This window comes from Convolutriloba macropyga, chromosome 10 (assembly GCF_964194025.1).
Source record: "Convolutriloba macropyga chromosome 10, txConMacr16.3, whole genome shotgun sequence".
Taxonomy (NCBI): domain Eukaryota; kingdom Metazoa; phylum Xenacoelomorpha; order Acoela; family Convolutidae; genus Convolutriloba; species Convolutriloba macropyga.
Genome location: NC_134477.1, coordinates 18142204 through 18170028, shown reverse-complemented (window position 1 = coordinate 18170028; position 27825 = coordinate 18142204). Strand labels below are relative to the sequence as shown.

The 27825-nt window shown below is 37.2% G+C and overlaps 1 protein-coding gene and 1 non-coding gene across 2 annotated transcripts; one reads left to right on the top strand and one right to left on the bottom strand.

Annotated features, from left to right (window-relative positions):
• On the bottom strand, positions 1 to 27624 carry LOC142348336 (calaxin-like). Its single transcript, XM_075399646.1, has 6 exons — positions 27513 to 27624; positions 27248 to 27385; positions 26801 to 26905; positions 21149 to 21312; positions 7244 to 7348; positions 1 to 647 (listed from the first exon to the last, which is right to left on the bottom strand). The coding sequence occupies exons 1-6, from the start codon at positions 27586 to 27588 to the stop codon at positions 534 to 536; spliced, it is 702 nt and encodes a 233-aa protein (XP_075255761.1). The 5' UTR covers positions 27589 to 27624; the 3' UTR covers positions 1 to 533.
• Trnav-cac (transfer RNA valine (anticodon CAC)) lies at positions 21365 to 21437 on the top strand. Its single transcript has one exon. It is a non-coding gene; the product is annotated as a tRNA-Val (tRNA).
• Positions 27625 to 27825: the final 201 nt, after the last annotated feature.

Here is a 27825-nt window from a genome sequence, read left to right as displayed (position 1 = left end):
CAAAAATGAAACACTTTTAATTTTACTAACTAGAACTAACATCATCGCTTAGTATTTACAACTTCCAAGCTAGTTTGCATTTCTATTGCATGATTAAATAATAAATTTATACGTTATTTATTCATTATTACATATTTACATATTTTACAAACCACTATTTACTTTTTACATACTCTTCAAACCCCTATTGCACTCAAAATAGAGAATTGCACATGATTATAGGGATGGTTTTGATTGCACTTGAATAAAGTAAAGCATGATTAAGGTGAAGGCAAACTGAAATACATTAACTACAAGACCACAGGTGCAAAATTAGAGACACAACTCACTCGACTGCTTTCAACCTCAGCAGGCATTCAAAATTGCTTTAAATGTTGATTTAGGCCGCATCACAGCACCAGAAGAATGTTTCTTAAGAATACTAATGTTAACTTCGAACTTACGTCAAGGATCGACGACTGCAATCTTAATTTTGCACATATGTGGATCACAAAACGAACAGTTACTTATTAGCAGAAGAGTTCACACTGGATTCAGACTGGCTTCAGTCTAATCTGTTTGAGTGATTCCGGAATATTGTCAGTTGCCCCTTGGCTATTCTTTCTCCCCTTCGGATCCTCAATTGTCCGCAGAAACACCAGGCGAGTCTATAAACAGAACCAGCGCAGATTCAAAACCAACTTGATTGAATAACATTTCATCATTAAAATCGATATCTTCTTGAAATTTGTGCCAGCTTTCAAGCCCACCACGAATTTCAAGTTCACGTGTAACCTTGAGGCATTTGGTTGACAAAAATGGGAAAGGACACATTGCATGCATCAAAATTTCAAAATTTTGGCTGTAATGATCACTGTATCACAATTCGGTTAACTCTACATTAGACTGCAATAGAAAACATACCCGGCAGATTGCCGGAAAATAGCCGCCGTTGATTCCAATAAGCATGATTGGGATTGAAATAACAGAACATATTGAAAAAAAAAAGATTTTTGTACAAAAACATTTTTTAAGTCCGATTTATTTTGATGGCATTTCGTAGTTGAACATACTTCTGTTTCTTAGAGAGAGGCTACAGGGGCTCCTATCAATGACAATAAGCATTAGAGATGGTAAATAAGACTTATAGGAACGACGTTCAAATAGCGGGCATCTAAAATTGGGCTTTATGGGTTTATCCCGTTTCTATTTCTGACATCCATTTTTGTACTAACTCTGTTCATTTTGAATTGCTTTGCTGAGCAACTGATGTTCAAAATCACTTTTAGCAGAATGAGAGAAGAGAGAAACTAGCCTAGAGAAGTCAAAGATTTCACGCAAAATGTTGAAAAGGCGGCAAAATGAGGTAAAGCGAAACATTTTTTTATTCGACGAAGAAAAAAAACATAGCAGGACAAGTCCTGACGTACAATTCAAAGAATTTTCATTGACTAAACAGAAAACTAGACCTAGAACGGACTATGAATGGATTGGAAAAATCATTTAGAAAAAAATCCTATCCAAAAAATCGAAAAAACAATAAAAATCAAAGTGAAATTGCCGCATGTGAACAAAAAATCACTACCGATAAAGCGAATTTTTGTTCAAACACCGTATTCTCACTCTACTTTAAAATTAGAGCGAAAAAATTTCACGCCGCAAAACCACTCGCTTTTTCGCTCGATTTCCTGTTTCGGCGTGACCAAAATCACTACTCCAATTTGACTGCAAAAATCATGAAAATGTGTGAACAGACAGCGCCCCAATACAATTCAAATTCTTTGCATTGTAAAAAAAATAGGAGCGCTATAATAGCCGGCTGAGAAGATGAGGGCGGCTATTAATCATACTTAACTGCAAACTTAACTTGCCAGAAATCAGAAACGTTTAAGCCTTGTTAATGCTCACCGTCAACTTCAATGTAGATAGTCATTTTAAGATGATTTTAGACAACCTATATACAGGTTTGATTAGTACTCTAACAAAACATTGCATAGGTCTAAAAGTACTCAAATGAATCTGCCGTCCTCTAAGAGGAGTACTCTAACAAGAGTGAAAAATGTATTTTTTATCAAAACTTGGTTACATTAGATATGAGTAAAAATTTCTGTCAGCTCCTGACAGGAAACTTTCCATTTCACAAAGATTTTGAGTTAGTACAGTGCTTGCTAAAGATAAAGAACAAAAGCACTAAACTAATTATATTTCAGGGCTTAAGTGGCCTTTAGCTTACAGGAGCTACGTCTAGATCTGATGCTTTTTTAAATCAGGCATCCCAGTTCAATTTTTCAAGAGCTAGAAGTTCTTTTGAGAGAAATGAGATTCCCATGATATTGTCAACATATCCGGCAGATTGCCGGAAAATAGCCACCGTTGAACCCCATAACCCTAATTGGGGTTGAAAAAAAAAACAGAAAAAGACGATTGATTTTTGTACAAAAACATTTTCAAAATGCGATATTTTATTATTTTGAAGTTAGACATACTCCTGTTCCTTAATGAGAGGATATAAGGGCCAGTATCAACACAAATAAGCATTGAAGATGATAACTAAGACTAAACACACCCGGCAGATTGCCGGAAAATAGCCGCCGTTGATTCCCATAACTCTATTGGGATTGAAAGAAAAGAACAAAAACATTTTTAAGTGCGATTTATTTTGATGTCATTTCGTAATTGAACATACTCCTGTCTCTCAGTGAGAGGCTACAGGGTCCAGTATCAATAACAATAAGCATCATAGAAAGTACCGGGCATCTAAAAATGGGCTTTATGGGTTTATCCCGTTTCTATTTCTGAATTTGATTTTTTTATACTGACTCTTTTCATTTTGAATTGCTTTGCTGAGCAGCTGCTGTTTAAAATGACTTTAAGCAGAATGACAGAAGAGTGAAACTAGCCTAGGGAAGTCAAAAAGATTTCACGCAAAATGTCGAAAAAGCGGCAAAATGGGTAAAGCAAATAGTTCGACGAAAAAAATAGGAGCGCTATAATAGCCGGCTGAGAAGATGAGGGCGGCTATTAATAAGAAAGAAGTTTATGTAGCGGGCATCTAAAAATGTGCATCATGGGTTTATACCATTTCAAAATTCGTTCAAGACTGCTGAGCAAGAGTTTAAAACCACTATGAATAAAACTAGTGGAAAATGAAAACAGCAGAAAGAAGACAAAAAGATTTCACACCAAAACACAACTCGGTTTTCTGCTCCACTTGTTGTCTCGGCGTGACCTAAATCACTTCAATTTGTCAACAATCATGAAAATGCGTGAATAAATCTAAAAAAAGACAGCGCCCCAATACAAATCAAATTCTTTGAAAGTAAAAAAAAAGCGACGCTATAATAGCCATCAGAGAAGCTGAAGCGGCAATTAATAATCGAACGTAAAAGATATCAACAGCAGGAGCACGCCAAGTCTAAAACATAGCTAGCAGCTTGGCAGCAAATAACCGCAGTAGCTTTGTAGATCTACAGTTTCCAAAAGATAGTATAAGAAACAGACCAAAACATAGCCGGCAGATTGCCAAAAAATAGCCGCCGTTGACGCGCTTGATGCAAATCGGGAATGAAACAGAAAAAAGTGACAAATTAACCGAACTTTTTTCTGCTTTTTTTTCATTGTGAAAAAGTGTTCCAATTCGGCGTGCAGTTTCAGTTAGATTATAAAACTGAACTTAATTCAGCTTCTAAACCGAGAGCTAATAAACTTAATACGAATGTCAGCTAGCAAACACTCTGATGAACTTTGATAACCTAATTCTCAATGACTTAATGACCGGGCTTTATCGGTTTATCCCGTCTCTTTTGATTTATTTTGCTCTTTTGACTTTGACCGTACTCACTATATTGCGTAATTCAGTGCATGAAAGAATTCAAAACCCATTCAGTAGAAACATTGAGTGAAGTAAGTCAGAAGTCAAACGTGAAAATCGTGAATTATGTAAAACGAAAAACCTGATCAAAACGTAAAGCAAATTTAAAAAAAGGAGAGCACCTAAATAATAGCCGTTGAGAGGCTGACAGCGGCTATTAAAAAAACTTTATTTAATTCTGAGATATTATATTCAAGTTATTGCTGCTTCCATTAGCTGCTCAAAAATAACCTTCGATTAGAGTGACAGGCACGCAATTGACCTCCTCTTTAAAGAAAAGTCAGTTTCAGAGTCAGTAAGTCATTTTTGAGACCGAGGTACGTCACGCGTGATCAAAAATTTAATCATGCGAATGAACAAAAAACTCGCTTTAATAAGAGTGAAAAATGACGTCACGCATGCGATTCAGTTAAAATTGCATAAACGAATGAACAAAAAGCAGATTTGAAGTGATTGTGACGTCATATTATTGTAACAAAAAAATAGCTGCAAGAATTCCGGAACCAATTACGGAACTTCGCAAACAATACCGACTTGAGCATTGACACCATTGAAAAAGCTCTCATAAAAACAATTACATCAAGAAAGCATATAAATGAAGATCCACGTGATTAAAATTTTGACATAAAACTTTCTGCAAAATCTTGATACCGCAAAATTATTGTGCGGAAAAAAAAGATAGTCAAAAAACTCATCGGCTAAAACAAAAAACTTGGGAAGCAAAAGTCAGATAATATTCTTAGAAAAAACAAAATTTCAAAAAAAACTTATTTAGGAGACAAACAAACACTTACTTTTTTCTTTGGAGTCACATTAATCGGAACAACAATAAAGTATAATTCTCTTGATTATTAAAGATGTAGACAGTACGAATACAAACTGGCATTTTTTAAAATAAAATCAAACCCACAAAAAACGAAAAAAAAATCCGAAACAAAAGGCTAAATAATTTCTCTCTGAAAGAAAAAAGTGCTAAAATTTTTTGAACAAAAAACTCTATGAAGAACAAGAAACAATATGGAGGACACTGACACATTGTAAAAAAATAAAAAGAGTACTTCGTAATAATCGAAAGTTGAAAAAGAAATACAATATAGAGCAAATAATTAAATAGCAATCGTGACCTTAAAAACACATAGCCATCTCTTTGTCTGAAAAAAAGTGAAAAAATTACAGATTCGAAACAACAAATTACTAAAAATTGTCGTCCAAGTAATGTTAAACCTGGAATTTTGAAACAAAATTTATAGACTTGACGCCAACAAAATTCAACTATTAATATCATCAAAGTAAAAACCGTGAGAGTGGAAAAAAACTTTCTAATAAATGAAACCGGAAACACAAAACAAACTTAGAAAAATTGAACACAATCGGAGGGTTTTTTTTAAAAAAAAACTACTTCAGTTAAAAAAAGGAGTCCACTTCATGATTTGTACGTTGCCATATATACTTTTTAAGAATTGCATGAACAAAACTACTTCCTGTCAAACAAGACAAAAAACATGGCCGGAAGAACTCCGGATGCGATTCGAAGCTGTTATTGAAGGTAGCAGACAAAATGAATTCAAACAATTTTAGTGATCTTAAACGAAAGGAACAGAGTAACACTCAAAAGCAAAAACTGTTTTTTTAAGAACCTACCCCAAACAATTAACAAAAATTAAAAATCGGTCAGAGTTTCTAAAAACAAATACCAGCAAAGTCTAAGTGCTACATTATATGAAATCAATTGCAAACCAACAAAAATTTAAAACCTAACAAATACAGGATGAAATTAAGATTTTTCAAGGAATGGGAAATCTTGACAATAAAATTCTAGGTCTGAGGAGAATGCTAGAATGATACATGCTAGAGTATGGATAATACAAAAACATTGCGAAAAAAAGAAATGCAAAAACAGCACATCTTAAATTTAAGTTTAAGTTAAAAAACAAATAAGATGAAGTAGAAAAACAGAAAACTTTACTAAGCATTCATGGCTCAAAAAATCGCTCACTGAATCTCTTGTTTAAATAAAAAAAAGTTGAATTAGTTCAAAGATTCGGAACAAAAAAAATTGACAGTTGTTAAATTGTCATATTGCTTAAAATGCGTTCATGAAACAAATTTTGATTGAATTTCAAAGATAACGCCAATAAACAACCAATTATTCATAACACAAAAAAATCCGTGCCGATGCACAGAAATACTTTTTCTAGTAATTAAAACAAAAGAACAAAAATGATTGGACAAAAACCTGGAATGATTGGACAAAATTATATTAGTATATTTACAATTTTATAAAACAAAAAGGATTCCGTTAAAGAGAAGTGCCTAATGTATGAATTGTCAAAAGGACGTTGCCAAATATGCTTATTTTCCAGAAAAATGTCCTTCCTAAAATCCAAAAACGAAATGAGTGAAAAAAACCTATTTTGCACTTTAAAAACATTATTAGGCTCTCAAAAAAATTGAGTTATCGATTTCAGAGAGCTACATAACAATGCAGCATTGGTCAAAAACTATTTATACAGAAAACCAAATTACAAGAAAAGGAATTGAGAAATGGACAAAAAATGGCCAAAAACGGTTCTCTATATGCGCCAATCTCTCAAGAACACTTTTCGAAGTCCAAAATTCACTCACAAAACTGAGCGCATGATCAAAAAACTTCACCTCTCGCTCAGAAAAATTTGTTCACACGGCAATTTTACTCGCCTTCCCTTTTAGGTCAAACCGCCGTTTGAACAGATAGTACTTCCGGTAACAAAAACCACACGGAAACCAATACTGCTCTTCGCGACGTAAAAAAACCATGCGAAGGCCATTAATAGCCCCAGCTATCCTTGTGCGGCAATTAAAAACGCTAAAAAGTCTACGAAGAACAGCTATAATCTGTCATATGTGAGGTGGGGTCCAACCTACAGAAAATTTTCCTCCATACCACGAATTTATGTCTCCCCGGTAGTTTCGACAAATCGAGTACCTAGAAACTAACATCCCGGAAATATTGACAATTTCAATTTCGTGCAATTTCCTTTGAATGTGAAACCTTTGAATGTGACATGTACTTTGTAATGAGTTCCTAACGAAAATTCATTCCTTCTCTGACAGCCATTACTTATTACTTTAATTAATTAATTTAAGAGTTATGTAGTTACTCTTAAACCGTACATAACCGTTAACGTTCATCCTTGTATATTAAGAGACATTGTAGTATGTGTCATGCCAAATAAATAGTATGATAAGGCCCATTTTCAAAAAATCAGCTTGATGCCCTTGTTATGGAAAAATTTTACCAGCCTTTCAGCTGATGCAACACAGTATATTATACAACCACCGCCAGAAAAAAAAATCAGTGATAAACACTAAGCTATTGGGCATTTAATAAACACGATTTTTTGAATTGCCTACTTTAGAATCTGGAAGACAAGGTCCAAATGCCTCGAGAAGAAGAGGGTCATCCAGTACTGAACATCGGAACTCATCGAAAGACAGCTTGCCATCCTTGTCAAAGTCCTGTTAACACAATCATTTGACATACATTAGCAGAAATCTATTCAATAGAGAAAACGTCCACAATTGAAAAAGAATTACTGTTAAAAGTAAATATTTGGTGTGAAATTCAGTAAGGACCAACAAACAGAACTCATGCTACAGATGATAACGTTTTCGAAATAAAATTTGCTTAAGCCCGATAGCTAAAGACCACAAACTACAGATTTTTGATGACGTTCTATTCTCAGCAGGGACAAAAAATTGCCGAAAATAGAATTCAACTGTTAGGCACAAAATGCCTGGCAGAGATTGTCAGAAAATAGCCGCCATTGATTCCCACAACCTCCAATGATTTCATTTAAAAACGACAAGTCGACTATTTCGATTCCATTTCGTCGTTAGGCACACTACTGTTTCTGAATGAGAGGATACCGGGATTAGTATCATTAGCAACAACAATTAGACCTGGTAACTAAAATTAAGGCTTTTTTCGATTACTGACTCTGATCGATACCGACTCTGTTCATTTTATATTGCTTTGTTGAGCAACTGCAGCTTAAAACCACTTTGAGCTGGAAATAATGAACAAGCTGTGAAAAAGGTAAAGCAAAACATTTTGTTTGAAGTAAAAAAAAACATAGCAGGACAAGTACTGACCTTCATTTTAAAGAATTTTCGTTACAAAACAAAAACATCGAATGGCCTAAGAATCATCGAAGTCACAGTGAACATCGAAGTCAAATTGCCGTATGTGAAATAAACCACAAGACAGAAAGGAAATTTTTCTTCAGATAACTTTGCCCATTGAAGTTTAACGAGAATAAAAATTCACCCCTTAAAAACCCCTCGCTTTTAGGCGTGACCGAAATCACTATCTTAATTTGACTTCAAAAATCAAATTGTGTGAACAGATCCATAAAAAGACAGCGTCCCAATACAATTCAAATTCTTTGCATTGTGAACAACTAGGTCAAATTCTGATAAGAAATCCAGACAATTGAATGAAGAACTTCCAAAAGACAAAACTTTGTTTTACAAATTTAGTGATAAAATTGAAATTAGCATTTAAATTGTTCATACTTTCGTCGTTACAGTTAAAGTATTGAAAACGGTATCCCTTGTCACAATCGCAAGAAGTCAACAGTAGTTAGCTTTATTACAAACAAAATTCTGCCTGACAAGCACGCGAAAAGCCGTCCAAGAACCTTAAAGAAAAATCCATTTGCTAAGAATCTAATGTCTTCAAAAGAAAACCGTAATGAAGAGAACAGAAGCAAAAATTTGTTCAACTCAATAGCAGAAACCGTGGCATCTAAGAAAAATCTTCCTTGACATATTGGAAACAAGCAGAGACAAAGAACAAACTGTCAAAAAACTAACACTCATTTAATTTTCAGAACTAAACATGTAAGAATAGAATTCAAGCAACAATTCAGCTGCAAGCTCATAAGAAATTTCATTGACCACTCGAACTCGAAAACCAAAAATCACCAACATTTTCAAAAAATTAAAAAAAAACAAATCATTAATATACTTTTTGATACTCAAGTCTTCGAAGGCAATTCTCAAAATCTACTGAACTGATTAACTACAGGCTGGCATAAAACTGGTTGGACAAAATAATCAAATTGCTAAAATTCATGAAGTCGCTTAAATTCAGGAAAATGAAATCTTCAAAACCAGCCATGTTGCTAAAACCTAGCCAATAATCCATCTTCAAGCTAGCTTTCAGAAACAATTAAAAAACAAAATAAAAAACAAAAACGATTAACATTGGAAGAATTGCTCTCGAACGACTAGTGAGAGCTCGAATCTAATGCATTCTGCTTTAGTTGGGGAAAGGAACTGAAGTCACAAATGGGGCTCTTCAAATGACGTCATTGGAGGTTATTAGATAAAACTTTAAGTAGAAAATACTCCAATTTCGGCGCACTTTTCAATTTACTTTTAGTAGTGAACTGCCGCCACATGAGTTCAGCTGCTGACTCCTGTAAATGAGAGCGAACGGTCAAGCAAGAATGAAGGCAAAACGGTCAAGCAAAAATTTTGCATAAAAAGACTAGCATGTTTACAATAATTGCTTCAGACTTCGTTCTAGAGCATCAAAAGTGATAAAACCTCAATTCTAGAATTAACGTCCGCATAAAGAACAAATATAAAGGCATTAAACTGGAAAAAACATTTCAGCGCATTCTAAGCACAAAAACTATAACAAATCAAATGAAACACATTGACAAAACACTATTTGCTTCACTTTAGGGTCCAAAACTGACCTTTTCACCTTAAATTCCGGATTTCCCAGCAATTTCAGTACAATTGCACTCCAAAGATTAAAACTAGCTTAAGGCCTGTTTCAACTTAATGCCTACCTGGCTTTAACTGTTTATCCCGCTTATAATGGTAAAATCATTGAAAAAAAAATGATTATATCTTAGACAGATCACCAATACAATCCAAAAACACAACAGAAAAGTCCTAAATTACAATTCAAGGAATTGCATCAGCTAATAACCTGAACACCAAAACAGCAGCTTTTGACTCGGCATAAATCCTCGTATAAGGAGGCAAAAAACTGAAGAAGGCAAAGCAGAAACCTGTGAACAAAATCCTAAGTATTATTAAAAACATTTTTCCCGAACTACCAATATCAAACACATCAAACCAATGGCAGCACATTTGTCAGTAACGAATACAACGTCAGTAACGAATACAACCCGATGAAAGAAAAAGTAACAAACGTAACCGACTAACGTCGGGAGAATTTCTCGCTCACAACTGGCGAGCTGCTAGCTTCGTCAGTGGCTATGTAAGGTTTAGGGAGGTCACCTTTCGCTTAATTGAAGGGGCGTGGAGTGAGCGCGGCGGGGATGGACCTATTCTGTATTCATATCACTAATACAGACTGGGTCCAACCTCGTTTTGTCAAACATGAGATCAATTTCTAAGAAACATTAAACCACAGTGCTTCTTACCACAGGCCATGAACTATTTTTTTCAAGTTTGGCCCAAAATTATTATCGAGCATGAAGACTCAGACTCAAATAAAACTTATAAAATATTCACTATCTATTAATAGAATGAACTCAATTCTGATTGGACAAAAATGTAAATAAAAAGTATAAATACGAAATGCATAACACGAATTATTCATTCATTCTTCAATTGATTCTTGCAAAACTTAGTGCTATTTTCCAACCTCAGAACTTGTGAAATTTTCTCATCTTAGCAGAATACCGGACGCTTGCGAACCTAAACACTTAGAAAAATATTTGAAAAAGAAACATAAAAACGGTACACGGAACCTAAATATTAGTAGGAAACTCCTAACAGAATAGCTTTACAGAGAGCTATCATATGGCGACAGAGATCAAGAGCGTCATTCTGCAACACTAAAGAAACGGAATCAGAGAAAAATCATCACAGCTGAAGCTTCATAAAAAAAAAGAAACAATTGTCTCAAAATTCATGTTTATCTCAAATTAATGTTTATTCTTTTGGGAAATTTATCACTCAAAAACAAGCAAATTCTGGATGCCGTTTTACAACTCCCCAATGTCAAAATTGTTCCATCGATCTCCAAGAGACCGTCAACGAAACAGACCAAACAGAAATCATTGAGGAGGTTCATATTCAACAAATAAAACCGGCGCAGCTCCAGGCAATACACGAACACAATCCAATGGACGACTTTGATACAACCGGTCACTCGCCACTGAATCTAAGAGCCGAACAACAAAAAGACTCAGACATCAAAAGAGTTATCCTTTGGTTCGAAAGAGGCCCACCAACAACCGCCCAATATCTCTCAGCAGACTTGAAAAAGTACCTGAAACAATACCCAAGACTCGCTATGTTTGACGGAGTGCTACACAGAAAGTTCTACAATCACACGGGCAACAGCTTCATCAAACAATACTGTGTTCCAATTCACTTGCAAAAAGAAGTACTCTTCCGCATCCACAACAGTGTCTGGAGCGGACATAAAGGTGTGTCGCGTACCATAGCCGAATTTCGGAAGCGGTTCTATTTCCCCAATTTCACCGAAACACTAACTGACTACATCAGAAACTGCGTGACTTGTTTACAAACTAAACCTAGTCCCACAGCAGCTTTGAGACCGCCTCTACAACCAATGTCTTCCTTACAAAATTTTCCAGCAGATGTACTCCTCATCGACCTTGTCGGCAAAATGCACCCTTCACCGTACACCTTCATATTATCCGGGATAGATGTCTTCTCGAAATACTTATTCGCAATACCTCTGATGAAAGGTGACGCCGACGTTGTAGCCCGAGCGCTTATTTCTATCTTCCTGAAACATTCATACATTCCATCACAGATAATCTGCGACCTAGGGACAGCTTTCACGTCACATTTAATGAGCGAACTTGCCACAATTCTTGAGATCAAACTCAAACACTGCACATTGAAACACGCACAAACAATTGGATTACTCGAAAGAAACCACGCCCCACTCAAACAAATTCTGCGAATAAATGAAAACCAAACGTCTTCTGACTGGCATAGATACGTTGATATTGCAGTATTCATACACAACACTACCTACGCTCCAGCAATAGGGTGTACGCCATCAGACGTATTTCACGGACGCACACCAGTCAACCCACTCGACCTACGCTTTCAAAATACACGTCTTTGGCAACACAAGCCAAAAGCGGATTGCATAAAGGAAATCCAGGATAAAACAACTGAGCTATTCGCTTCCGTGAAAGAAAATCTTATTCATTCATACCTCAAATACAAGAAATATTACGACAGGAAAGCCAATGCATCTCCTCTGAAAGAGCACACTTATTGCCTCATTTTGGACCCAAAATGTACAACACAAATCGCAACTATGAACAAACAACAGAGCAGATGGATTCCTATGTACAGAGTGGAAAAGAGACTCACAAATGCCAACTATATTGTGCGGAAAATTAACACAAACTATACACAATGTGTACACAGAATGCGATTGCGACCAATAAAACCACAATATGAAATCCAAGACTTAGCATCAATCGACCCTCGAAATTTTGAGGCCGATCCCTCAATCCCTGAAGAGGAACGAGAACCTCAGTTCTTTGATAACCAGATCGAGAACCACATCAACCAAGAAGCAATGACTCTACCCAGAACAGTGCCAGAAACGAGATCAATCAGTTTCAATCAAAATGTACAAACAGCGAGCTTCTCAGCACGAGAACCGCCAACAAACCATCAACAAATACAACAGGAAACTATATACGACGAAAATACATTCTTTGTAGAAGGCTCCGTGCCGTCTGAAGCAAGAGAAACACCAGAAACAATAGATGTGGGAGATTACGTCTTTTCCGCAAACAGTAATTTCCCTCAAACAGATGCACGATTTGGCTCACAAAGGCCCTACAACCTGAGACGAAGCGACCACCTTGCATTGGCAAGAGAGCACTCAGTATATAACAGCCTACAAGTTTCCGAAGAAGATCCGCAAGTGAAAGTGATCACTTACTTCCCACTCAGTCATTACCCTGACCCTGACCTCTCCATTGTTTTCAGTGATACAGAAAACAGCGATATAGAAACTAGCACCAGTGACCCCGAGTCCTCGCTTGAGTTCTATTTCTCAATAGCCTCGGGAAACATCGAGGATACCTTCAATTCTGCGGAAACCAACACTTCAATGCCCCAAAACAATGATGCAACTGAACAAACACCAGGAATGGAAGATTCTCTGCGAAATTCAGCAAACGAATTAGCAGTAACCAACTCCCAAGAATATAACGAGGTAGCATCGTACGACGATCCAGTATTCGAAACAACAGAAACTGACTCAGACATTAATTTCCAAGGTCCTAGGCACTCATCGCCATTAAGGCATAGGGTACCTCCCAGAGAATTAATAGACCTAGGCCCAATTTTACCAAACAGAAGACGGGTCATTCCACTAACTCTCCATAGGCAACAAATTGACGGTAATCTTCATCAAACTCTGGACTACGCAACGGATACAGAAGATTCTTTACTATGACGTCATTACTTTACTGCTCCATTCTTATTGGCTATTATCTCGCCCAATGACAATCGCTTGTATTCACTATATATACCACAAAAATAACTAGTAAAATCATTCTTCAACTTTACTCACTTCGAAATCAGCAGCATTCTCAACTCGAAAAAAAACAACCCCATTCATAAACCATGTTCAATTACCTTCCAGAACAAGCTATAGCCTGCTTCCTACTTTACTTATTGACAAATATTCAAACCGCCTCAAGTAACCAACCGGCAGTGGCAACTAAAGATGGTGTACTTTTTAACTTACATCAGAAAATTCTCTTAACAGAAAAATTTGTAAAGACAGAAATTCTAGTCCCTTACCCAGTCTACAATAAAACAGTAGAGTCGAAACTTACAAATCTCACTCGAGAACTGGCAAGTATGTGGACTTCAAAGAATTATGGTTGCCCACTCAATTATACCAACATGACTGAATCAACATCTGGTTTACAATGGATCGCGAAACAAGCTATCATGGAAAACGAACTCGCACAGCAGGATATCGAAACCTTAAAAATAGAAATGTCACAACTCCTCCGCTCACACGCCGCAACGGACACAACTTTTTCTCGAAAACCAAGGGCAGCAGCCGCTGCAGCCGCAGCTGCTGCAGTTCTGGGAATTGGCATTGGCGCAGGAGACAAACTCCTGTGCTTTATCAAATCCGTATTTGGAGGATGCGACAAACGGGTAAAACGAAACCAAGAAAACATCAGACAAGCCATGGCTTACCTCCAATACCTGACAGAACATGTCGAACAGATAACAACTTCACAGAACGAAAAATTCTTTGTAGTCTCGGGAGAACTTAAAGCAATAAAAGAGGCGCAGGACGAGATAATTAAAACCCAAAACAGGAACTGGGAGCTAGCAGAGGGGCAGTTCACTGCGCTCCGTCAGAATGTCCACCATATGAGAAATTGCGTACAATACCTTTATGTACGCGAACAAATAAACCAACACAGTCTTGTCTTAAGCAATATCTTTCAGACAATTCTGGCGAACATTAAAACCTACAGAGCAGCTCTGTACACCTTTAGAATAAACGTTCTGAATTCACTAACACCACTCATGAACCAGCTATTACCTATGTCGCTGGTACCTCGTCAGCAGCTCCATGAAATCCTTACAATGGTACACTTACAACAAAATGGGCTACAGGACCGATTGTCACTTGCCGTACCAATCCAAGACATTCTCTCGTACTATGAGACAAAATTGGTCACACAAGTTGAGGCAATTGAATCAGGTCTGATCCTGACACTGGCCATACCGATGGCATCAAAGAGCACAGTTATGAATGTGCTGCATGCCATTCCCATCCCCATGCCAGACGGGGATACAGGCAAAGCATTAGTTTGGCGTTTAGAAGCCAAATACATGGCCGTCTCGGACGACGGAGAAGAACTCGCGTTTATCGATGACAAAGAGCTCGAAAATTGTATTGGGTCCCAAAAATATGCAATATGCACAAAAGCCATACCTACAGAGCAGACTTATCAGTCTTGCATGGCTACACTTTTATACCACGACGACGAGCTACTTGCATTGCAACGCTGTCAATTGGATGTAATCGAATTGCCATTGACTGAAAAGGCTCGCAATCTCGGCTTCGGTCGTTGGTTAATTACGTCGGCAAGCGACGACTACACACTCATCGAGAGCGCAGGGAATGGCAGCAATCCCTTAGCAAGGATTGAGCATCCTGGATGCAGAGTTTGCATCATTACACTGGGATGTGGAAAACAACTGCGTGGACCAAACATTCATTTACGATCAGATCTTACAGCTTGCGATTCGGTACCGGCAATACGACTTGACTTCCAATTACCTGACCCAATAAGTACCATCTTTAACCTCCTACCGCCACTTGAAGAATTACCAAGTTTCTCATCAAGATCAGAAGCACAAATTCAAATTCTACATCAGATACAGCCACAATTCCAACAAATTGATTCAAGAAGAACCAGCAAACAAACGATCGAAAAAATTGCACAACCAATATTGGAGAAGATTCAAGCACTGAAACCAAAGCTTGAGAACAGACTGAAAGAATACATTCCATGACAAATGTCATTATTATTTGGATTCCTTTCATTCCTGATAAGTGTTTTTCTACATCTCACATACTCACATTTTTTACATAAATGGGCAAAACTACACCGCCGGTTTCCTTTCCGAATAACACACGAAGGGAGAAAGATCAAAACGAAGCCAGTGCAAGTAGTTGCAATCAATGACTATGAATATCTACAAGAGCATCCTGAACATCCACTACATAAATGTTCACTTGTTCTGCCTTTGGAACTTAAAAACGAATTTGACACCCAGCAGGACAACGATAGCACACGAGTACGTACACCGTACACCTTTTTGAGGGACTACATCAAACGACTGAAAAGATCGGAAGAGCCCACACTAACGATTGAACATATTAACAGACCTCCACCTGTCACTTCTCAACCAATTTATACTCATATACCAGACCATACACAACCAAAATTGCCCACCCATTACGGAGCATACCCGCTTCGAACCATGAACACGGGAAGTGTCTAAGAGAAAAAAATTTTCATTTAAAAGAAAAAAAAAAGAAAAAAAAATTTTTTTTACAAAAATCTGAGAAGCAAAAACGCCTAAGTCCAAAAAATTTCCCTTGGAAAGACTAATTTTGAAAAAAATTACAAGTGTCGAGAAAAATTTTCAACTTTAAAGTGCGATATCTCGAAAACTAGAAGAGCTACGACCCTCAAACTTTCAGCCCAAAAATCGGACTCAAAAAAAAAAGAATAACGGATCCCCGGGCTCCTCGTGGAACCCGGCTTAAAATTTTTCCTAAGTCTTTCCTCAAAGATACTATTTCAAAATTTGGAAAAAAAAATCTAAAAAAAAAAACCGGAAACTTAAAAGAAAAAAAGAAAACTTTTACATTACAATGCTAATCTCATCAGCCTCCAAAACGCCGCTTAGTTATCAGCTCAAGCGCTAAAGATGTTTGCGCATAAATAATCGCAGTCCAGCATTAACACAAAAACCAACGGAAAGACACGCGAAACAGAAATTAGCAACAGCGGTATTCTTAATATTCGAGCAAAAGCAGACCTATCAGGTTCTTTGATTTTCAAATCCAAAAAGAGGACATCAGGGACCATCAAACTCTAGTAACAAAACAACAACCAAGGAATCACATTCTAAATAACCGAGAAAAATGATAAATCAACTTACCTGCCACATAACAGAATCAAACCAGAATAACTTTAAATAAAACGAAATCAAATACAGTTTTAACCTCACACGGGGAAGCGAATGTGTGAAATGCAACACAACTCAGACCCCAAAAATGAAAAATATACACGATTTAACAAAGAGCTAAAGCGAAAATGGAAATTTGAATTACCAACCAATCACAAGACAGGGAATTATTTTCAGAAAAGCGGAAATATTTGGGGAAATGCATTATTTCACTATTTATTCCTTGAATGCAGAAAACAGACTCCAGTAGCAGCATTTACTAAATTGTATGGAAAAACAAAATTTTGAATGGCTGAACCCATTTACGAATTTTTCATAGAAATACAAAACCCAATCTTTACATCCCTTAATCATTACAACGCCACAATCGATAGTTATAGAATCTCCTTTTTCTTACACCAGGAACCACTCATCCAACTTAATATACGCCAGGAATTTATTATCAACGACACAGTGACCGTGCACACATACCCTGTTATAATTGACTACACATCCCCCGTTTGGTTAGAAATCCAAAACTGCATAAATAACAATAACCAAAACGCCAACATTGATTTCATTTTTCACCATCCTTTAGTTATTGGCAACCTCCCTCAACACTCACAGCATCCCGAGCCTATCCCCGACACCCCAGAATCCCCCGACTACGAAATTATTTCAGATGAGCCTTTAACCCCTTCCCCAATCGCAAGTTCCCCCTTCAGCCAACCCCCTTACTCGCCATAGACAATTCCAAACTAAAATCCCAAACACACTAATGTCCAGGTCCTCAACCCCCGAATTTCTCTCACTCGAACATTATGAAGACACTCTCCCATATTTTGATTTTATATCCACAAGATTTACCCTATTTATGTATTTTTATATAGATTTTAATATTTCCTTGTGTTATTTTGATCAATACCTTAAATTTCCTGATGAGTCCATTGTGTTCTGGGTAACCACGTTCGAAAATACAACCCACAAAGTAATTTTTGAAAAAAATTCTCCCTCCTACATTGACGTTATTTCATTTATAGAACTTAGCACAGAGGAATTTTTACACGGGGAATTTGAATTACTAAATATTAATTAAAATGAGTAATTTAAACGATAATGTAAATTCGCCCTTCATTAATTGGGATATTTACCGACAAGACCATGACGAGGGTTACTTCCCAACAATTCTCCCTTTCCCCATGTACCTTTACTTGCGTCATGGTCGCCGAGCAATGCTAGTCACATTTGACGACTACATTGTCCGCAATGACGGTACCATTTCCCTTTTTGTAGAATTTGTTGACCCGGGATACACCCTAAAGACCGTCACCTTTAGCCCCAACTGTTTTGACTATCAACAAGTTCTCGACAGTCTTAAAAACCCCAGCAACGACACCCTCGAACCAACATTCGAACTACACAATGAATGATTCCCTGTTACTTCGACCCGCCCCTCCTCATACCCCTTCACACTAATCTCATTCCCCACTAAAATGCATTTTGATGTAAACCTTGTGTGTATATATTGAACAAGATTCCATTATATTCCTTTTACAAATTCTTAACAAAAACTTAGAAAATTACAAAAAAAGCAGAATACTCATATTTAACCCCTTTTTACGGTTCAAAACACTTTTGTACTCATTCTTATCTGATTACTTAGACCTCTGTTATCATCGAAGACCGCATGAGAGAGCGCGAACAACCACTACAAACCACTCAGCACAACATAATAGGTGAGAAAAAAGCTTTTAAAAAAAAGTGTATGTTTCTCCGGAAAAAGTGTTACGCGGGTAAATTGACATCAAACTCTAACTAATTACACTTATTTCTTCCAAAAAAACTTACTTTTAACGCTGAAGCAGTATTTCCCAACACGGGGCAATTATTTTTTTTAACGAATACCCTACATCATATTGGGTACGTCGAACTGACAAAAAGATCGATTTCTTCTCAAAAACAATTATTCTGCACCTGAATTGGCATCAAACTATTATTGTTCAACCATATTTGTAGACATATATCACCATCTTAGCTCGGAATAACAATCTTTAAAAGGTCGGGCAATTACTTTTTCATAAATATTCACACCTGCCGTAACCCAAATTATTGAAACTGGAACTTACGTTAAAGCTTGGAAGGATCCTTTGGAGGCAGGAAAGTGTACACAATTGGTTGTTCTTCCAGCTCGCCCACGTCTCCCGTTTTACTCAATTTATTAGACTTACGCACACCCCCCCACTTAATCCTTTTCTTATATGGTCTCTTAGTCATAGTGAATTCATTCTTTACTAAAGATTGTATATGTTCCGTAACATCTGAGGAGCCACCGACGTCCTTATCTCTCTTTAATGCCCATTCTAAAGCGGCTTCCTTGCCTTTGTCTTTCAAAAGTTTCTCAACAACTCCCTTTCGAGCCCCTAACCCAAATGAAGTAAATGTCCTTTGGGCAACTCTTGAATTTCGTAAGTCATGTGCTTCCCAACCAGTAACTAGGGAGACTCCCAATGACATTGTTAAAACAGCATGAGCACAGAGTGATGGCTGACATAAAACACTAGACTTATTTGATAAATAGAACCAAATATCACTCGGCAGCTCACTAGCTTTAGGACCACGTCTAATTAATTCCATGAAATACTGGGGTGTTCCTACAACATTATCAAATGCGATGGACGTCGTGTAGCTCCCACAAATGAGAAACAGTTTTTCTCCTACAATTGTCTTTGATATACTATCACTCCCACCTATTTCTATATGTGATCGTGTCCACCAAGGACCAAACTGTATCATTGCATCTCTCCTATTACAATCTAGGTCAGAGGGAACTTCTCCATTTAGAATTCCTTCAATATTAAATGTCCAGCCGACTGAGCCATACAAACCACCATAAGCTGACACTTTAGCATATATGCGTGATTCATCATGATAAGCCGGCATATTATCAATAAAATTTTCTACTTGATTTATATCAGCAAGCGCTTCCACTTCTCTACAAAAGTCTTCCTTTATTCCGACTATTTCTTCATTTCGAATCTCTAACGGCAATTTCGGTCAACCGTTTTCACCTACTATTGACCCCCTCCCCTCTTCAACTAACTTAGCCCTTAATTGATGCCAACTCTTCAACCCAGATCCGTCAACCCATGGAACTTCCTTCCACCCAAGTTCTATTAACTTACCCCTCTTTAGATACTCCTCCTTAAACTTACTTATATCCCCCAATAGATCACTTCTTTGCCGGGTATGCCTAAACAAGGCCATATTAAATATTGTATCAAATGAAAACAAAAACTTTAAAACTATAAAAACAAAACGAACCTTTCTGGATGTGTCGATAGAATATTTGACACCTTTAACCCAGTTAACTGTCGAGCCATAATACTTCACTGAAATAATAATTCTAAACTCGACAAATAATAAAACCAAAAAACCATTTCCAAATAAAACCGAGCAAACACAATTTAAAAGAATCTACCCCCCCCCCCCTTCCCCCAACAAATTTGTACCAAAAACTCGTGACCGCTCGCAGTCAATCTAAGTATTAAATATTCAACTGAAATTCAAATCACTGATTCACAATCACCGTTCCCATTAAAATTCCCCCAATTTCTGTCAGTCCATTTCCTCCTAATCCCACAAAATCTAATCAAAAAAGACATTTGGGAACCACTTCAATTAACTCTTACCACATTTCCCAAAAAAATTTGCATTAGTTCATCTCAAATCTAATCTTTACTGACGTTACAACTAATGCTAATGGACTTCTCTGGGCCTTCTAATCACACTAAGAACGAGATTGCCAATGCAGCTACGCAAGGAATAATAGCAAAACTAATCCCCTGAGCTCCAGATGCCTCCACCCATTCACCGCATACAGAATGACGAAAGGGGACAAAGCTCACATTTCTATCCCCAACGACAAAAGTTGTATTGTACTGGCAACAAATTGCCACAGAATCATTCCGAGGAATCTTCTCACAAGCAAAACTGACACACAAAAGTGCACATAACAAACCCACAAAACTGAACATTTTCGATCTAGAAAAACTTGACACTACTTAAAACCAGAGATCAAACTCACATATTAATGGGTTTTCCAACCCATGCTAAACGCTTTTCTAGATAGCCGCAGTATCGAGCATGAAGACTCAGACTCAAATAAAACTTATAAAATATTCACTATCTATTAATAGAATGAACTCAATTCTGATTGGACAAAAATGTAAATAAAAAGTATAAATACGAAATGCATAACACGAATTATTCATTCATTCTTCAATTGATTCTTGCAAAACTTAGTGCTATTTTCCAACCTCAGAACTTGTGAAATTTTCTCATCTTAGCAGAATACCGGACGCTTGCGAACCTAAACACTTAGAAAAATATTTGAAAAAGAAACATAAAAACGGTACACGGAACCTAAATATTAGTAGGAAACTCCTAACAGAATAGCTTTACAGAGAGCTATCATAATTATTTTTGAGTTCGACCTCGAACAAAATTACGTACTATTTCTGGTAAACAATATGAGAGGCTACTGACCATTTTCTTGAGCATCAAGTCAACCAGATCTTTGACTCCTTCGTCTGGGTCTTCTTCAGTGGGTTGTTTGACTAGACAGTGCTTTAACATTGAGTGGATGTCTTCTCTACTGATCACACTCTCAGTCGCATTCACCGCCGACATCGAGTACACGTCGAAGCAGACTAAACGTGATATGAAACTAGACAGTTTAATACGCTAAAGCCCTTTAGACAAGTCACCATGGTGTAGTGGTTATCACGTGTGCCTCACACGCACAAGGTCCGCGGTTCGAGCCCGCGTGGTGACACTTTTAAATTCCTATATATGTACCAACCATCAAATGATAAATTTTTATCAACCCCAATAACATGGCAACGCAAAAAATTTGTATCAACCCCAATAACACGGCAACGCAAAATAAAAACTAAGTTTCATCCCTCCAAATCAAATATTAACTTCTTATTAGATCAAATAAAAAAATTGCATCAAACCATCGGAGGAGTCACTACGCGAAATTAGGAAAGAATGATATTTAGAAAGGTCACGAAGTCACAAAATTTTCTGAGCCAGAGTGATTAAAGATCCAAACTTTCTCATTTTCAATGCGATGATTCTGACAGTCATTGTGCCTGAACCGCAAAATTGACAACGTTCTTGAAATTGGAATTTATATAAATTTTCATGAAAAAAATTGGCCAACAATCACAAGTGCTCAGTTGGAGTGATATAGATCATGTGATGGATAAATGCACCATTAAACTACGCATAACCGACTTACATCGGACGAACTGCCCTCAAACGACCGGCGAGCGGTTGGCTTCGTCAGTAGCTAGTTCCGGCTTAAAGCTAGCTTTAGCTTAATTGAAGGGCCGTGAGTCCCCCAACCACTGGCCTACACCGGTGGGTGGGGGATTGAAGGAAAGGGCAACGGGTGGGGGGGTGAGTTATTTGGCTGCACGGGGCCAAGTCCTTACGGCCTGAAATGAACGAAGTTCAGGGGTGCGGATTGCGTGATGTGGGTGAGAGGTGAAGTCGGGGAGGGGGGGGGGGGGGGGGTATGGGGGAGGGCAAACTGCAAGAACGGCCCTCACACCATGAGTATAAGTCTCTAAAACGATTCCCGTGAATCGCATTATTGGTGACTATGAGCTGAAAGGCTCTAAGCGAACTCAATGCCCCCTTGGACCTACCTGTTTTCCGTTTTTGAGGACGAAAAGTGAAAAGGGTAGACGAAAAATCAGTCAGGCTAAATCGTTGGCTAAGACCGCAAAAAAGAATTAAAAAACGGTATGCCTTATCAAAGTCTCAAGAAGCCAAGAGCAGTCAACTTTACTACAGACAGAAATTCTGCCTGACAAGCAGGCGAAAAGCAGTCCAAGAACCATAAAGAAAAAAATCCAAAGCTTCCAACATTTGCAACATTTAAATCTACTGTCTCCAAAAGGAAAACGTAATGAAGGGAAAAATGGTTTTTTTAAACACAAAAGCGAAAACTTTGGCATCTAAGAAAAATCTTCCCTGTAAAAAAGGAAATAAGCAGAAAGAAAAACAAACTGTCAAAAAAATAGAACATTTAATTTTCAAAGCCATTCATGTAAGAACAGAAATCAGGAAACAATCCAGCTGCAACCTTAGAAGAACTTTCATTGCCCACTCGAACTCAAAAACAAAAATCGCCATTTCAAAAAATTAAAAAAAAACAAATCATATTGATTTATTTTTTGATAATCAAGTCTTCAAAGGCAATTCTGACAATCTACTGAACTGATGAAATACAAGCTTGCATAAAACTGGTTGGACAAAAAAAATCAAATTGCTAAAACTCATGCAGTTGAAATCTTCAAAATCAGTCGTGTTGCTAAAGCCTAGCCAATAATCCATCTTCCAGCTTTCAGAAACAATTAAAATACAAAAAACAAAACCGACCAAAGTCAGAATTGCTCTAGAACGACTAGTGGGAGCTCAACCTAATTCAGCCTGCTTTGGTTGGAGGGCAACAACTGAAATCACCGACGTCATTAGATGTTATTGTAATACCAATAAAACCACTGATAAAACTTAATATACCCCAATTTCGGCGCAATTGTCATTTAACTTTTAGTAGTGAGCTGCAGCCACTTGAGTTAAGCTGGTGACAAAAGTCAATGAGAGTGAAAGTTGAATCAAGCAAAACGAAAAAGTCACTCGACAAGTCAAACCGGTCAAGAATTAATTTCGCATAAAAAACCAGCACGTTTACAAAGATTGCTTCAAACTTCTTTGGAGAGCAATTAGAACTGAATATTACTTCAATTCTAGAGTTAAAGTCGGCATAAACGCAAAAATGTATGCAAATATAAATGCGAAAAATTAACACAAACACATTTCAGCGCATTCTACCATCACAAACTATGACCAACCTTCATCAAACACAATCTTATCAGCTCAAATGAAACAAATTGACAAAACACGATTTGCTTCACTTTAGGGTATAAAAGTGACCTCTTCACCCTAAATTCAGGATTTGCCAGAACTAGCTCAACGCCTGTTTCAACTTAATGCCCACCTGGCTTTACCTGTTTACCCTGCTTGGAATGCTGTAATAATCGCAAAAAGTGATCACATCAAAAAAGACAGATCACCAATACAATACGAAAACAACAGGAAAGTCCTTTCAATTCAAACAAATGCATCAGCTATTAACTTGAGCAGCAGCTTTTGAATGCCAGTTAGACATGAATCCTCGTATGAGGCAAACAAAACTTTTAAAAGCAGAAATCTGAACGAAGTCCTAAGTATGGTTGAAAACATTTTTTGCCGAACTAGCGATATCAAACACATCAAACCAACAAGAGCTGGGACACACTGAACTTTTATCAATGAAACACCTGTTTTGAATATTTTTGCAACTAACGAGTGTTACAATGATATTTGTGACAATTTCTTTCTCTGTTGCAATATTGTCTGTGAATCCATTGTTATTTGAGTTTCGAGAGCGGTCTCAGAATTTGGAGCAGGTTCGGCAATTCTAATTGGATGTACCGCTTAGAGTATTCAAAAGCACTTGAGAAAAGAAGTTCAATTACTCCAGCTTGTTCCCACTAGCGTTTTGGTCTCTTCTGTGAGCTCTCTTCTCTTCGTTCTTTAAAGAGAATAAATTACAGTGTTCATAAAACATCCGCATTTTAGACTTAACTTTAACTCACTCGTTTTACAAGTCCACTATGGCAAAGCAAAGTTAGTTTAAATAATGACTCCAGATTAGTAGTTTTAGGAAAAATAAACCTACTAAAATTGGATGAATTGCTTCCGACCAACACAGTCGGGGACAACTTAATTTAGGGGGAGCTAGCGGGAGCTCAATCTAATGCAGCCTGCTTTAGTTGGGGGATAACAACTGAAATTACCGAGGTCATTAGATGTTATTGTATTACCAATAAAACCTCTGATAAAACTCGAAAATATACCCCCATTTCGGCGCAATTGTCATTTAACTTTTAGTAGTGAACTGCCGGAACTTGAGTTAAACTGCTGACAAAAGTAAATGAGAGTGAAAGTTGAATCAAGCAAAACCAAAAAGTCACTCGACAAGTCAAACCGGTCAAGAATTAATTTTGCATAAAAAAACCAGCACGTTTACAAAGATTGCTTCAAACTTCTTTGGAGAGCAATTAGAACTGAATATTACTTCAAATCTAGTGTTCAAGTTGGCATAAACGCAAAAATATATGCAAAAATTAATGCGAAAAATTAACACAAACACATTTCAGCGCATTCTACCATCACAAACAATGACCAACCTTTAACAAATACGAATATAACAATCAAATGACACATTAACAAAACACGGATTTCCCAGCAACGTCAGTACAATTGCACTCTAAATATTAAAACTAGCTTAAGGCCTGTTTCCACTTCATGCCTACCTGGCTTTAACTGTTCATCCCGCTTCTATTGGCAAAATCATCAAAAAACGATCATATCTTAGACAGATCACCAATACAATCCAAAAACAACAGAAAAATCCTAATTTACAATTCAAGGAATTGCATCAGCTAATAACCTGACCAGCAAAACAGCAGCTTGACTGCCAGTTCGGCATAAATTCTGTGAAGGAGGCAACGCAGAAACTTGAACAAAATCCTAAGTATCATTAAAAACATTTTTTCCTGAACTAGCGATATGAAACACATCAAACCAACAGCAGCACATTTGTCAATAACGCATACAACCCGATGAAAGACAAAGTAACAAACGTAACCGACTAACATCGGGCGAAATTCTCGCTCACATCTGAAGAGTGTTACAAAGATATTTGTGACAATTTCTTTCTCTGTTGCAATATTGTCTGTGAATCCATTGTTATTTGAGTTTCGAGAGCGGCCACAGAAATCGGAGCAGGTTCGGCTATTCTAATTGGATGTAGCACTTAAAGTATTCAAAAGCACTTGAGAAAAGAAGTTCAATTATTCCAGCTTGTTCCCACTAGCGTTCTGGTCCCTTCTGTGAGCTCTCTTCTCTTCGTTCTTTACAGAGAATAAATTATAGTGTTAATAAAACATCCGCATATTAGACTTATAACTCATCCGTTTTACAAGTCCACTATGGCAAAGCAAAGTTAGTTTAAATAATGACTTCAGATTAGTAGTTTTAGCAAATACGAACCTACTAAAATTGGATGAATTGCTTCCGAACAAGACAGTCGGGGACAATTTAATTTAGGGATGGAGCTCAGAAATTTTTGTCTAAGGGTGCAAAAACTTGGGACTAATAAGGGTTCAAGGATAGCAGTCAGAAATGTTAACTACTAAGCTACAAGGCTTTTGAGTCTCAACAGTTAACAATCTTTTATATTAGCAACAAATTTTAATTTGGAATGAGAGTAATGAAGAAGTGAGGCGTGAATAAGTCAATTGAGAAGTCACAGAATGTTGTATAACAAAAGCGCAAAAACGGTCGAGCCACATTTTTTAAGACCACCATGTTTACAATAATTGCTTCTAACTTCGTTCGAGGGTAATAAAATATTACCAAAAACGACGAACAAAGAAACTGATACTTAGATACCCCTTACATGGGGTATTATAATACTTCGTCTGCGTATATCTTATATGCTGTGGCAACATTTATGTTGCTAAATTTTCTAAATTTCAGAACCGAAGTGTTTGAAAATAGCAGGAACTAATAAAACATTTAAAACGCAAATAAATTCTTCAAATGACTTATTATACGGTTGGCGCTTTGTCAAACTATTCCACTAACAGCTTGGAGAAAAAATATATCGACCAAAATTGAAGGATCAAATAATAAACATAACCGACTAACGTTCAACGGATAGCTCTCAAACAATCGGCGAGCGCTTGGATTTGATTCTAGCTTCGGCTTAGAGAGCCTAACATTAGGGGGCGCACTAGTAGGGGGTTTGGATCGGGGGAAGGGTTGGGTTTGACGGGGGTCCAAACTGTCAATAAACTGCATTTGCACCATGATTTTATCTCTTGTCACCATGATTTTATCTCTCGTCAGCTGCTCAGTGACTAAATGCCTTCTGTTTAAAATCGTCAGACAAAAAATTGCATAAAAAAGATCACAGGACTTCGTTTCAGCAATTAATTACTGCAAGCAAACTACTCTTCCCTCTTTTTAAAGAAACGAGCAGGATTGTGGCACTTGCGAGAAAAATTCACTTACATTTGGCCTGTTCTTCCAGAGATCCTTTCAAGTAGGTAGACATTCCTTTGACCCATTCGTCTTTGCTGATCAGAGAATCGTTGTCTTTGTCGAAAGCTTTGAAAACTGAAAAACAGGCACTTTTAGATTATTCAAATTAATATTCTTTCCTAGATTAGAATTGAGAAATTTACTGAATTTACTAAATAGTAGTTAGAGATCAAAAACACAAAGCTTTTCCTGATACACCATCAGATATTCTATTTCTCTTGTATACATTAAGCTTATTGATAATCCTAGTTTCAGTTGCTTATGAACAACTCATAGTATAGTTGGAACTAAAAGTGCGCAATTACTAAAATTGAGCTACAACTAAAATTGCGCTATAACAAAGGGAAACTTTCACATTCGGTATTACAGCATATGGATTTTTATTCGTTTGTTGCTATATAACAGCGTAACGCTCACTTCTATCCATTAACATGTCATCAGTCATGTCAAATGTGTTGTGCAAGACGTCTCTGAATCGCATTCGGTCCATCTTCTCTGCATCACGTGAACATTTGGAAAACAGTTTCAGCAGATTTTCGACCTCACATTTGCTAACTAAATAAAAAATAGCCGAATGATTAGCCAGCCTTGTAGATTGGGGATTTTTGTAAGTGCTATATAACACCAATAGTACACGGTCGAACACAGCACAGAGGGACTAGAACATAAGTCAATTACTCACATCGGACGCACGGGTCCTTAAGCAGCTTGTCTGCAATCTGTGATATGTTGAGTTTGTTCTGGATATTCTGCTGCATAACAACAACTGAAACTACGTACAATAAACGTCACATATTTTGGTGGAATCTTTGCATTCAGATTAAATCTCAGCTGTGGTTGCTCTCTCTATCCCTCTCTATGAATAAAAGGGATCTTTTCCCATTGCGCCCCGCCAAGCTTAGTGCATATTCGCACCCCACCTTACAATCATTTACTATGTAATGACACGTGCTCTGTAAATGTGTGGAGCATAACATACGGGGGGAAGGGGCACA

Excerpts from the sequence above, each read along its gene's own strand:
- LOC142348336 (XM_075399646.1), bottom strand. The coding sequence starts at position 27,588 with ATGCAGCAGAATATCCAGAACAAACTCAACATATCACAGATTGCAGAC. Across the intron at positions 21,313-26,800 it reads TCTGGAAGAACAGGCCAAAT|TCTGCTTCGACGTGTACTCG; the intron begins GTAAGTGAATTT and ends TATCACGTTTAG. Across the intron at positions 7,349-21,148 it reads ACTTGATGCTCAAGAAAATG|GACTTTGACAAGGATGGCAA; the intron begins GTCAGTAGCCTC and ends TTGTGTTAACAG.